The sequence below is a fragment of the Ricinus communis genome, chromosome 7, assembly GCF_019578655.1.
Source record: "Ricinus communis isolate WT05 ecotype wild-type chromosome 7, ASM1957865v1, whole genome shotgun sequence".
NCBI classification, from domain to species: Eukaryota; Viridiplantae; Streptophyta; class Magnoliopsida; order Malpighiales; family Euphorbiaceae; genus Ricinus; species Ricinus communis.
In genome coordinates this window covers 8,867,347-8,880,701 of record NC_063262.1, presented here as the reverse complement: position 1 = coordinate 8,880,701, position 13,355 = coordinate 8,867,347, and the positions used below count along the sequence as shown (strand labels likewise).

Here is a 13,355-nt window from a genome sequence, read left to right as displayed (position 1 = left end):
ATTTTAAAGAAATTTGATACCAATAGTAAATTTAAAATTAAAATAATTTTTTATTATTAATTAAATTCTTTAACCAGTTTGACTAATAAAAATATATAAAGAGTAACTAAAAAAAATAAATGTAAAGAGTGCTAATTCATTTTTAAGAAATAGAAAATTGAATTATAAATTTTGGCAAATTTGAAGATAATAATATTTTTTGCTAAAAAGAAAGTCCTCTCAACCGGGTATTTTGAATCAAACTGGTAGAATATTTAAAGGAAAAAGAAAATACTCTTAACCGGATAGCAGGGTTTGGAATCGACCCGAACCCATTTTTCATGGTTTCTTGCACAGGGGTTTTAATCGATCCCCTCCAATTATTTTTTCTTCTTTCTAAAAATCTCTTCGTCTCTCACTAAAAAGAAGAAAAAGAAAAAAATCAATCAAACGCTCTGGTTGCCTAGGGTTCATCTAATTCACTTTCTACCTCCATAGACTTCTCAGATTCAGAGATGGTAAGCCTTTATTTTACTCTTTCTTCTAACTCAGATCTACTTTAATTCTTTCATCTCCATTGTTAATTTCTCTGTGCTCTAGGGTTTAATTTGAATTGCTTTTTTCTTTCTTTTTTAAAAAAAAAAAAAATTATTGCTGAATGGAGAATCAGGCGAATTTAGAGTCGGCAATAGAGCAGTTACAGAATGTGGAGAAGCACTCGAGGCTAGGCGGCGATGTCGCAAGCACCAAAAAAGCCGTCACCGACATTCTTCAACTTTGCTTTGAAGCTAAAGACTGGAAGATGCTTAACGACCAAATTGTCCTTCTCTCCAAAAAACGTGGTCAACTCAAGCAGGTTTGATACTTGCAATTTTCTTCCTATTTAGGTTGATTTTAAAATTTCAGAATCCCAATTGCTTTTTATAATTATTTGTTTTTGTCTAAAAACACTACTCGATGCGCAATATCTGATTGCATTAAAAGAACAGAAACATTAATTTTCGTTAGTTAGGTCGTGTTTTCATTGAAAAATCCTCTCTATTTTTTCCATATGTTTCGCACAGGCTGTAACTGCGATGGTCCAGCAAGCGATGCAGTACATTGACGAGACACCAGATCTTGAAACTCGTATTGAACTCATTAAGACACTTAACAGTGTTTCTGCTGGGAAGGTGACATATTCATACATTGAAGCATTCAAGTGCTTTTCTATTTGGTGGATGAATCTTGGTAACATATTGTTTTAATGAGTTTAACTATGATGTAGATTTATGTTGAAATTGAGAGAGCACGGTTGATTAAAAAACTTGCAAAGATTAAGGAAGGTCAGGGGCTTATAGCTGAAGCTGCCGATCTCATGCAAGAAGTTGCAGTAAGTGTTGGCATTCGTTTATGCAATAATTTCATTGAGCTTTCTGTTTCCGTATTTGGGAAATAAATTCCTTTGTTTCGTTTTCACAATCTTTTAATATTTTGATGCACAGGTGGAAACTTTTGGTGCTATGGCTAAAACGGAGAAAATTGCTTTCATTCTTGAACAAGTACGGGTTTATTCTTTTTCTCTAATTTTTATCCTTTAGTACTTCATTTCATTGACCATCGTCTTTTGGGATGGCATAAGATCTGGGTTGGCTCCCATTCCATGCAAAAATGCTGATGCTTAGGAATGATTATTGCTTATCCTTTAGAGCCTTTTACTTTATGAAATCAATGGTCTTTGCAAAAATGGTGACATTTGTTGAGTTGATGTGTAATCCTGTGTCACCTTGTGGGTAAATAACTTTGCAGGTTCGTTTATGCCTAGACCGCCAAGATTATGTTCGCGCTCAAATTCTCTCAAGGAAGATAAGTCCCAGGGTATTTGATGTTGATCCTACCAAGGAGAAGAAGAAACCCAAGGAAGGTGATAATATTGTTGAAGAGGCCCCTGCTGATATACCATCACTGCCAGAGTTAAAGAGGATCTACTATGAATTAATGATACGGTATCTGGTTTTCATGTCCTAAGTTGTTCCTGTTTCGTCTTTTTGTGAATGGTTTTATTGGAGTTTCTTTAATATTTGGCTATTACATTATGATGATTATTTACTGCCATGAGAAAGTTGATATCTAATACTAAGATACTGCAGATATGTTTCTCTTCAGTACTTTTAAATTCTTGTTGTTGTTGTTTTCAGTGAATACTAAGACGGTGTTTTACTTCTCTGTGGCTCTTGCATGGTCTGTTTGATCTGCTAGAAATATGTTTCGGTGTTTGGCTTAGACTTATTAGCTATACTACATGTAAATGCTTGGAGGTGATTATAAATTGATATATGTTGACATTCGGAGCAACCACAGTACCTTTGATATGTCGTATATTTGGCGGAAAATTGCTGTCACTGCTTGTTTGGATCAAAGATCACATGTTTCAATTCACTGGCTTGTTTTTGGTTCCTTTGCCATTTATATCGTATCTTGAGTGCAAATAAATATATTGATATAATTAATTCACATAAATGCCTGCATGGCAGGGTCCCTCTGTTTATATATTGTGGAGTTGCCTTGGTTTCCAATTAACTTTTGAGCAGGAATTTGGGAAGGTGCCTATTACCAGTAAATTTAAGTTATCTAGGTCACAAATGGGAATTCTCAAATGGAATTCAATGTTTTCTATGCTATGGCTCTTAGACTACAATGAGCAGTATCATGTATAATTTGAATTGTCTGATTTATTATGTCTGTTTTCTAGATTTTTCAAATGTATCTTTTCCCAACATTTTTTTTCATGTGACGTATGTGAAGAGGTTAGTGTAATCTTAGTGTCACTCATTGGAGGAGCATAGTCACAGTATGTTGCGGTAACAATAACAATGGATACTCTTAGGCTTGCCTTTGGTTTCTAATTGTGATGTTGATCTTTTTGGTCTTCTATTTTTGACGAGTTTTCTTACTCTAGCATTGAAAGATTACTGTGTTATTATAGTTACTCGTGTTAGCTTCGTCTTCATGGAAATATACATGGCTTACACTAAGTTTCCATTCTGTCTAGGTATTACTCCCATAATAATGATTATCTTGAAATATGCCGTTGCTACAAGGCAATATACGAGATTCCCTCTGTTAAGCAAAATCCAGCACAATGGGTTCTGGTAAATGCTCATCCTTGATGTGTGGTCTGCAAGATTCTATTGATTTTACTACGATGCTCTGATATTCTGTAACATGTAGGTTCTGAGGAAAATCTGTTGGTACCTAGTACTTGCACCACATGATCCAATGCAGTCGAGCCTTTTGAATTCAACCTTGGAGGATAAAAATCTTTCTGAAATTCCAAAATTTAAGTATGTATGCTTTAATGGCTTAGCATAGTTTTTAATAATTGGTTTGCAATTTAGTATCATTGATCTGTGTCTTCATTCAATGTTCTACCCTAGGTTGCTCTTAAGACAATTGGTCACAATGGAGGTCATCCAATGGACTTCTCTTTGGAATACATTCATGGATGAGTTTGAAAATGAGAAGAACTTGCTTGGGGGCTCTTTGGGTGACAAAGCAGCAGAAGATTTGAAGCAAAGAATAATTGAACATGTAACTTCTTGCAGCTTCATAGTCGTCTTTCTTTTGGAGAACATTTCAGTTTTATCTGATTCTAATGTAATTGCTGCTTTTCAGAACATTCTTGTTGTTTCGAAGTACTACTCAAGGATTACTGTGAAGAGACTTGCAGAGTTGTTATGTCTCAGCGTCCAGGTTGGTTTCTCCTAATCGTTGTTATTTTTCATGGTCTATCATTCAAGACATTTTGTTGACTTCTGTATGTGTAAGTATATGTGCATGTGCATGTCCTCCTGGATGTGCACATGTTCTCATGTTCAAATGTTTGTCTACACTTTCTTTGATTTTAGTGATTGCTAAGGTTTGTTTTTTTGTAATGATTTTGTGCAATAATTGCGATATTGATTAAATGCATAAATCTCTGAAGTTTTCTTCTGCGCAGCATTCATTGATCATAGTGGATAAAAGTCCTGTTAATACTAATTTACTCTTTATCATTCATACTGAATTTAAACTGGGTTTGCTTTTGGTAAATCTGGTACGAGGTGTGGGCATTGACTAATGAGTTTCAAGCAGGATCTTGGAGATGTGGCCCTTCAATAACTTTCCAAGTCGCTGGGTGTAAGGCTATAACTGATAGGCATAAGCAATACCTTTTCAATTAAGACATCAAAATGTTCTTAACTTATTGACCATTTGATCATTTCCGGGACTTTCTCTTACTTCCAATTTATGTTTGTGGTGTTCAGTGAAAGTATTAATGATATCTTGCTTCCAGTTATGCCTTTGCACAGTTACTGTCAATTCGTGTTTGGTATTAAACCATTAAGGATATCTTGCTGCCAATTTAAGCTTTTGTGTAATGACATTCTCATGAGGGAAGATAAAATCTAAGCTTTAGTGACAACTCTTTTTTATTTTTTTTTTGGTTGCAAGCAAATATATAGCCCTAAACCAGGTGGACTATCTATTTGTCCAACTTCTGATAATTTGAGAATATGGCTTGGTTGTGTGGGAAAAAAAAAATATTTATACATCAGGTTCTTCCTGGTGGTTCTTACTTTCATGATTCACTGAATATATTTAAATATTTTTGTGAATGGGTTTTGGTTAGAGGGGAAGAATGTGGGTATTGTCTTCTCTTGGATTGAATTTTTCTAAAAGACACGTCCTTGAAGTTGATAGTTCATATAGATATGTAGTGAGATAATCTGTCAGTTAAGAGGTTCACATCTTGACACAAAAATAACAGAGTATTTTGAACTTTTTCCTAATCTGCCAAGTATACTTTATGTTCTATATCTATATCTCATATTCAGTCCTATATATTGTATATATAACTTAAATTTGTGTTCTATCTAATATAGGAAGCTGAGAAGCACCTTTCAGATATGGTTGTGTCCAAAGCTTTAGTAGCGAAGATTGACAGGCCAATGGGGATAGTGTGTTTCCAAGCAGCAAAGGATAGTAATGACATTCTCAACTCCTGGGCAGTCAACTTGGAGAAGTTGCTTGATCTTGTTGAGAAGAGTTGTCACCAAATACACAAAGAAACCATGGTACACAAAGCTGCTCTTAAGGTTTAAAGGGATGATTTTCGCAGTTGCATGCAAAGGGTACAGTTCTTACCTTGTTCTTTTCAATGTGCAACTCCTAAGGGCCTTGTTTGGAACAAATCATTTGCAGGAGTTCAATTGAATTGGCTTCTTGTGAAGATCTTGCAAAATCATGTCAATTTTGGCATGATTTTGTTTCTCTCAAAATGGTTTAGTTTTCCCATCTTTTTTTTTTGAAAAAAAGCAGGATGAATTGAATCTTAGCAACTATCAACTTCCCAAACATGAGAATTGGCTACATAGAAGTGAATTGCATTCTGGCATTATTAGACTTCCCAAACAAGGTGAAAAGAAAATCACTATCCATTAGTGACAATGTCTTTTTCTTGACTTTTCAGGTTTGGCAATTTGAGCTTTTGTTCAGTGCCAAAGTGGTCAGAATATTTTATTGAAGCATCTGGTGGTTAGGTTGATCAGGCATGCATTTGCCCAGAAGTTATATCTTTTGTTAGTGGGAATAGTGAATTCAGATATGATTGCTTAGGACTGAAATTAAGAATGCTGTATACTTCTGGCACATACTTTACCACTGACTAATGGCAGGAACCCAATGGCTCTTATTTTTATAGCAGTGGGAAGAAATTTTCTAGATTTTCTTCCTTTTATGTGATTTCTTTTTTTTTTTTTCTTTTTTTTTTAAACATTTGTGCTCAAACAATTTGGTTCATTATTTCTGGATATATGTGGCATGGAGATCTCGTCATTCCTATTCTTGATGTTGCCCATTCATGCCAGTCGTTCTATGCATTCTGTTCATGAATTTTAAGTGTCATTTTTACTTAGGTATCTAAAACTACCAAGAATTTTCGCCATTGCTACTCTTGTTGGCATTCATAACTCATTCTACCCGTTCTGCAGCTCATAGCTTTTTGGGTGTCATTTTAATTTGGTATCTAAAAGTCTCAGAGTTCACTTTATGCAATCTACTATATGTTACAACTTTGGAATGATACGTAATAATTTCATCTTTAGCACCAAAAAGAAAACAAAAAGAATCATTTACATTGGCCGTCTGGCAAATGGAAATTCTGCAAGAAGCTAACTAGTTCATCTTTTCTTTTCTCCCGTTGGCCTTTCTCGTTTCACAATAGAAGGTCTCAAGTAATTGCCCCGTTGTACCAATTGGAAAGCCAAAACCAGATCATTGTAACGTTCAATAGTAAACTTGAATCGTTTTATTGAATCTTTATGAACAAGAAGATTAATTCGTAAAACTTTTTATTCATTACGTGGTAAAACAATATGCTTTTGTTAAGGCTTTCATGTCAAGGAAATGCTGCAAATCATTCGTGACCCACAGCAAGAATACCAAGTGCCCCTGAATTTCACCAATCTCTCTGTCAGGATAAATAATATTTGGAATTAACAACCTCCTGCCAGTATCAATGATCTCAAGGAGAGTAGTGTAGACGTTTCTTTTCCAAGAATGTTTCCTGTGTAATGTTTGTTTAGGCTGTTGCCTCCTCTATATGTTGAAAAATATAAATAAAAAGGAAGAACTAAATTTCTATCCTCGTAACAAAAAAAAAAAAATATGACACCAACAATATAATGCTATATGTCCTAATCTACTTTCACAAAAAAAAATGTATATGTGAAGTAACCACAAATGTCTAAATTATCGAGAAGTATCACCACTGCAATCCGACCATGGTGGAGTTAAGACATTTGCACCACCACTACCACCACTGCCAGCGCCACTCTGACTGGCGACAGTGCTGAAATTAACAGAAGGTGGTGATGGAAAAAGCAGAGGGTGGAAAGGTGGCGGAGATGAAGAAAAGGTAGAAGCAGCAAATGTGGTTGTAGGAGAGTGAAAATGAGACGATGTTGAAGTTGACGATGCAGATGAAAAAAGCATTTGGTCATATAGACTCATGGATTGCCTTTGATTATAGCCACCACCAGCACCTAAAACCAATTCAGGATTATTTACGAAGTTGCTCGAGGTCTCTGCTGGATTTTGCATATGGTGAAAAGGATGATTAGATTGGGAAGCAAGTGTTGGCTCAGCAGAAGTAGGATCGGACAAAAGGGTATTTGAAGAATCAGAAATGATCAACTGGGTTGTCATCGGACTGGAAGGAGATGGCCGGAGCTTCACATTTTCAGGGAAATTTAACTTGGCTTTGCTGCCTCTGAATCTAAGGGCGGCTTCATCATAAGCTCTTGCTGCTGCCTCAGCTGTGTCAAAAGTGCCTAACCAAACTCTAGCTGCTTTAAAAGGATCTCTTATTTCAGCTGCCCACTTGCCCCATGGCCTTTGCCTTACTCCTCTATATTTTCTTGTTGGCTCTTCTCTGTTTGTCGACTCGTTATGCTCATAAATAGGAGTAAATGTGGTGTGTGTTGGTGGGATCATGGTACTTGTAGCAATGTTCGAATTCTCTGTAGCTGTCATCAAGAAAACCATAATAACAAAGAGATCATTAAATTGGCTTTTAAATGCACACAATAAAGCTTATAAGAAGAAGATATTGATTCGCCTGTCTCAATCTCACATGCAAAAGTACATTTAAATAACTCTTAGCAAAGCCAATCATTGAATTAATCACTATTGTAATATTTTAATTTTTCTTTGAAAACATGTGTCCCATCAAATTTATTAAGAAGGGTGATAGACAAGAAAAGAAGAAGTGGAACTGTTCTATTGAAAAAAGATGCATAGAGCAAGAAAAAAATAGAGAAACAAAAGGATGGTTCGGTTACCATGTGAAAACTCATCAAGAAATGACTGCTTAGAAAGCTTAGTGAACTCTTCATAACCATCATCTTCTCTTCCTCGTTTTGCTCCAGCACTTGAAGAACTTGAACAATTACCTTCGTTTGATAATGTTAAAAAAGAATTATCAGAATCATGAGCTGGTGGCACATCTCCATTAATCACATGAGTCAAAGCAGTAACCATAGCTGACATCTCTCTCTCCCTACTCAAACCAGAAATCGTCATCAATGGCTGCTGATAGAGCCATTCTTCAACACCACCGCCATTATCTTCTCTACTATTAGTAACTTTCTCTTTTCGATTCGCCACCTTTAGATAGCACATGTGCATCAAACAAAGAACAAGAAGAAGAAAAAGAAAAAAGGGTCCTTTCAAGAATCAAGAAGTCCTATTATTACACGGAAAGAAACTTTCAAGAACCCTTTAAGAATGGCTGAAAGAGAGTGTTATATAGGGCTGTAAACGCCGACTGAAAATTGACATACAAGGACTGCACAACCAAGAAACAAATAAAGAAACAGAGGCGGTTCTGCAACTCTAAATCTTCAAGCTGAAGCAATTTGTTTTTCTTGTAGTTGCTGTAAAAGAAACAAAAGAGAAGGTTCTAAACGAAACTTGAAGTTTCTCTCTTTTATATCAAGTTGGCCATAGGAGGAGGAACAAATAAAAAGCAAAGCAAAACAAAACAAATATAAGGTTCAAATTAGAGTCAAACTCCATTTTTGGTTTTATTCAATGTGGAGGAAAATTTGAAGTGTGGGTATGAAGCAACCAAGTGGTTTCTCTCTTCCTGTTTCTAGTCGGTGCTGAGGATGGGTAAGAGGACACAGCCGACAGATGTCGGCCCACTCAAAATCTAAGTAATTTTAAGATCTTAAATTAATCAATTTTTAGTTAGGGGACGCAAAAGAAAAGAAAAAAAGAAAGAAAAACAAAGTTGTATTTTGGTACCAAAAGGAGAAGGACAAGTAGATACTTTTTACATGGAATTACATTTCGGCCAACAACTTTATGTTGATGTCGATAGTTGTGTGAATGTCCAAAAGTTTTCTTTTAATTGTGTGCTCTTGATTAATTTAATCCATTGTTATTTATCATTTCATCATGTGATAATAAACACATGGATTTAAACACTTTATTTTATTATTTTAATATAAAATCTATCTATAAAATTGTGGCTATACAATATAAATTACTACCCCTTTACATTTGAAGAAACTCGAATTTAAAATTATTTAAAAAATATTAATCAGCTTTTAATTAAACTGTCTTAAATAATTATATATAATTTATATTTTATTTTTATAAATTATGTAGCAAGTTTTCTTTTTCTTTTTACAAGAAGTTAATTAGCTTTGCTACTAGTAAGTATTATTTATTTATTAATTTGCAAGTTTGAGAAGAAAATTATTTTTTTTTCTTTTAAAATAATAAAAATTGTTATTATTATTATTATTATTATGTAAGTGTAACTTGCGGCAAATAAAAGCAGAAGTGTCCTTATCCAACTAAATGGGTCCACCCTATTAATCAAGAAAGAGGGATCCAATTCAGGCAATTGGTCAGCATTTGAAGATTTCTTATCCAAGAAAAATTTGTGCACGCCTCTCTATGTATATTTTGAACTATCTTTTAATGCATATCTCTCGGTTGACATTGCACTATTACTAGAATGTCTTTAATTCTCTTACACATAGTAAAACAATATTATTGTAATATTCGAAGGATTTAGAATAAAGTTCTTCTAACAAACCATATATTTTAATGAGATTTACTAAAATTAGTATATGGTGATGTTTAAACTTATACAACAATAAATAGAATTAAACCAACAAGGCTTTGATTGTTATATCGCATAACCTAGGCATGGCTTCATACCAGTTTGAAACCGGACTCAAATCGGCTAAAAATTAACATAACTAGGATAAAATTGAAATTAGAATTTTAATATTGAACTGACTCCAACCTGTAGAGAGACTTGCTTTCAAATTTTTTTTAATATTTATTTTTTTATTTTTATTAATAAATCAAGTTCAAGGTTGAACAGAATTTAAATTAGAAGCATTCGGTTACTAAACTAGAACTAAATCATCTATCTTATGATTCAGTTTCAAATCCACTATATATAAAACCAGAACTGCTAAATATGTTTTGAATTCAGACTAATAAGTCAATTTATATAATATTTATAAACAATCTCCATACATTTATTACTTAGATAATAAATTTTTAAGATATTAGTGGACAATAAAAAAAGGGACTCAACCATAAAATCTATGTAATTACCCACAAATATAAATACCAACTGGTTGGCAAATAATGATAAAAGAAATTTAAATACAAAATTTTCATAATTCTCATAAGTAAAAATACTAACGAGATTATTCGAATTCGCCATAAAATAATGATATTGAGGCACTATCGACTAGGACTTAATCTTTATTCTAAAACTAATAAAATATCTTGGAATTAAATGTAGATGATGAAAGGATTTAGAGAACAAATTATGGTTATAATTTCACTTAAATTAACCTAAAGGAGTCAACCTAGACAAAAAACAAGACACTAAAAGAAGAGCAACATTCTATATGTTCACATCAACACATTACATTACTATAGTTTATCTTTATGGCACATATTTTAGCGGTAGCTTCAATGTACAGAATCGGCCAAGTGGATCTGCTGCATTTTTTGTACACGCAATCATTTTGTTTTTGCCTAAAGCGTAAAGCTTAAATGGGTCAACACAGACAAAAGTCAAAATCAACGCGGTTATACCACGTGCCGTACAGTAGAATAGGTTGGGTACCACTACGTCGTGATATGTAATTTTGACTTTTTCTTTTTCTTTTTTTCTTGAAGTTGTAAAATTGACGTAAGGTTGGACTTGTTCTTGTTTAATATGTTATAATGAATTAATGAATAATGTTATTGACCAAAAATAATATTAATTATTGCCCTTTCTTTTCTTTAATTAAAATCTTTTGTGATTGCTTATCTTTCATCATCTAGTTACCATATTGTTAGTTGAGTTCCATTTTCTTATCCTTACATTTTCTTTTGATTTCTTTTTATTTTTTTTATTATATTTGTATACATTTCAATGAATTTAAGATGGAAAAAATTACATAGAAAGACTATAAAAGTGAGTTAATAAGGTATTTTATTATTTTTATTATTTTGATGAATATTTAGATTTATATAACCTAGTGATATAATAGTTAGGTGATTGTAAGAGTAGACGTTAAAATTCAAATCTAATCAATAAATATTAATATTATATAATATGAATGAAAATTTAGATACGGTAATTATTTTTAAAAATTAATTACATAATTTAGGTAGTGCGATATTTTGCCAAAAGAAAGCCAAAAACACTTGTTAATTTTTTTTTTCTAAAGTTACATATATTAACTAAATTAATCAAATTGAATCGATTCACTTCAATCCTTCGATTCGATTAATTTATATTAAAAAAAACCCTACTAATAATGTTTAAAAAAAAAAGAGAAAATATACTTTGAAATGTGCATTTGGATTTACTCGAATAGTGAACTAAAAAAGTATTGCTAACCTGCATATCAACACACTAATTAAACTTGAAACTTGGCCAAGTAGCTCATTGAATTGCATTCATCATATATATATATATATATATATAAAGAATGATTAGCAGCAATGATAGTAGTAGAAGTATCTATAGACTGCAATTTATGTAAATTAATTTAACATATATATATATATATATAAAGATAATTATTAATCCATTTTATAAAAAAAGAAATTCATAAATATAAGGATTAGATATTTTATAAGATTAGATACCCACAGTCAACCTAATGAACAAATAGATTGTCCCTACAAAATGTGTAACAAAACTTTTGTATTGAGAAAGTGAAAGAGCAGTGGATTTTTGTCTCAGAATTGACAATCAGAGCCACTGTTTCATTACCCCACTCAACTATCTTCATCCAACTAGTGGGTCAGTTTTCATAAATAAATAAATAAAAAACCAAGTGGATCCACAGGTATGAAATTCCTATTATTTATTGGGTAGAAGAGCAAGCTTAAATAATAAATTGTCTCCTTAAATTGAAGTAAATGGCTAATTTACACAGATTATAACTGTTCCTACCCTTTTCTCTACTAACTTGGCAAAAATAGTATATTCTATTCAAATTTTTACAAAATCAAATTATTTTATTTTAAGTAATTTAGCTTTAACGTTTAACAAAAATAATTAAAAGTATACTCTAATAAGATTTTTTTTATCTCATTAGATTAAGAAAAGTATTTTAGAAAGTATTTAGTCCAATGAATTTTTTTGTACTAATATTTTTCAATTTTAATATTTATCATCTACCATTTTAATAAATATATGAAAATAATAATATTCTAAATTCAAGTATTTTTTCTTCTTTAGTTTATTATATTCTTAATTTTTAATAAGAAAATATTAAAAATGGTTTAGGTATTTTAAATATATTATTTTTTAATATGAGATAAATTGATATTTATATGAAATCAAATAAATTAGTAGTATTATTGGACAGTCGACTAAATTAAGCTAAAAATATTATCAATTAATATTTTTATTATAAATTAAGATTAAAAATTTTTATAATTAAAAGTTTATTCAGATTTAATAAAAATTTAGATTTGGATGAATTAAATTTTATTATTTATTCAAGATTCTTTAATTATAAAAATTATAATTCATCTTTTTTAAAATATTCCGATTAGATTACATAAAACTAAATATTTTATTATAAAAGTACATTTTTACTATTTGATACTTAATATGAATTTCAAAGATTAAATTAAATTTTACTTATTCATAAGATTCTTAGACTTGATTTTTTTTACTTTTACTTTTATTTTTACAGAATGGGCAGAACTAATTTCTTAATCTTGTAAAATTTTGGATCGGATTGATCATTTTGATTAAATTAATGAATAAATGGGTAAAAAAATTAAAATTAAAATAAATTAGCCATTAACTTTGAATTAAGAAGGCAATTTGACCTTTAAGCCGTACAAGAGCAGGTGTATAATATATAATCCAACAAAGGGTTACTCAATTAGATAAATAAGTTGAGATTTGGGTTTTTTTATACATATAGGAAATGAAATCTGAAAAATTTTATTTATATGATTTTTTTTAATTGGATTATGGTATTATTTTTCTTAACAAAGTTATGGCAATATTATTTTTATTTTTAAAAAATTTCTCCATTTATTCATTATTATAAAATTTAAATAACTACTATAAATATAAAACAACTATTCTTTTTAATATTTTTAATTTTATTTTAATTTTATCTTTATATATTTTTAATTATTTCTAGTATATTTTTGATAGATGTGATATAATCACACCTCTATCAACACATACTAAATGCTATGAAAATATATCGTGTAATATGATTCCATTCATGAATACTAAATGTAAAGATATAAAATAAAAATGATAAATCTATCTCATTTGTCAGGTTTGA

General features: G+C 31.3%; 2 protein-coding genes across 2 annotated transcripts; one reads left to right on the top strand and one right to left on the bottom strand.

Annotated features, from left to right (window-relative positions):
* The first annotated feature begins 637 nt into the window (after positions 1-637).
* On the top strand, positions 638-5,843 carry LOC8279074 (26S proteasome non-ATPase regulatory subunit 12 homolog A-like). Its single transcript, XM_048376472.1, has 11 exons — positions 638-835; positions 1,044-1,151; positions 1,247-1,351; positions 1,464-1,520; positions 1,768-1,964; positions 3,011-3,110; positions 3,190-3,302; positions 3,396-3,549; positions 3,634-3,711; positions 4,884-5,132; positions 5,471-5,843. Exons 1-10 carry the CDS (start codon positions 638-640, stop codon positions 5,100-5,102), a joined length of 1,329 nt encoding a protein of 442 aa, XP_048232429.1. The 3' UTR covers positions 5,103-5,132; positions 5,471-5,843.
* A 627-nt stretch (positions 5,844-6,470) lies between these two features.
* On the bottom strand, positions 6,471-8,516 carry LOC8279078 (ethylene-responsive transcription factor ERF110). The gene is made up of 2 exons (XM_002532724.4): positions 7,842-8,516; positions 6,471-7,526 (listed from the first exon to the last, which is right to left on the bottom strand). The coding sequence occupies exons 1-2, from the start codon at positions 8,185-8,187 to the stop codon at positions 6,751-6,753; spliced, it is 1,122 nt and encodes a 373-aa protein (XP_002532770.1). The 5' UTR covers positions 8,188-8,516; the 3' UTR covers positions 6,471-6,750.
* Between the last annotated feature and the right edge of the window lie 4,839 nt (positions 8,517-13,355).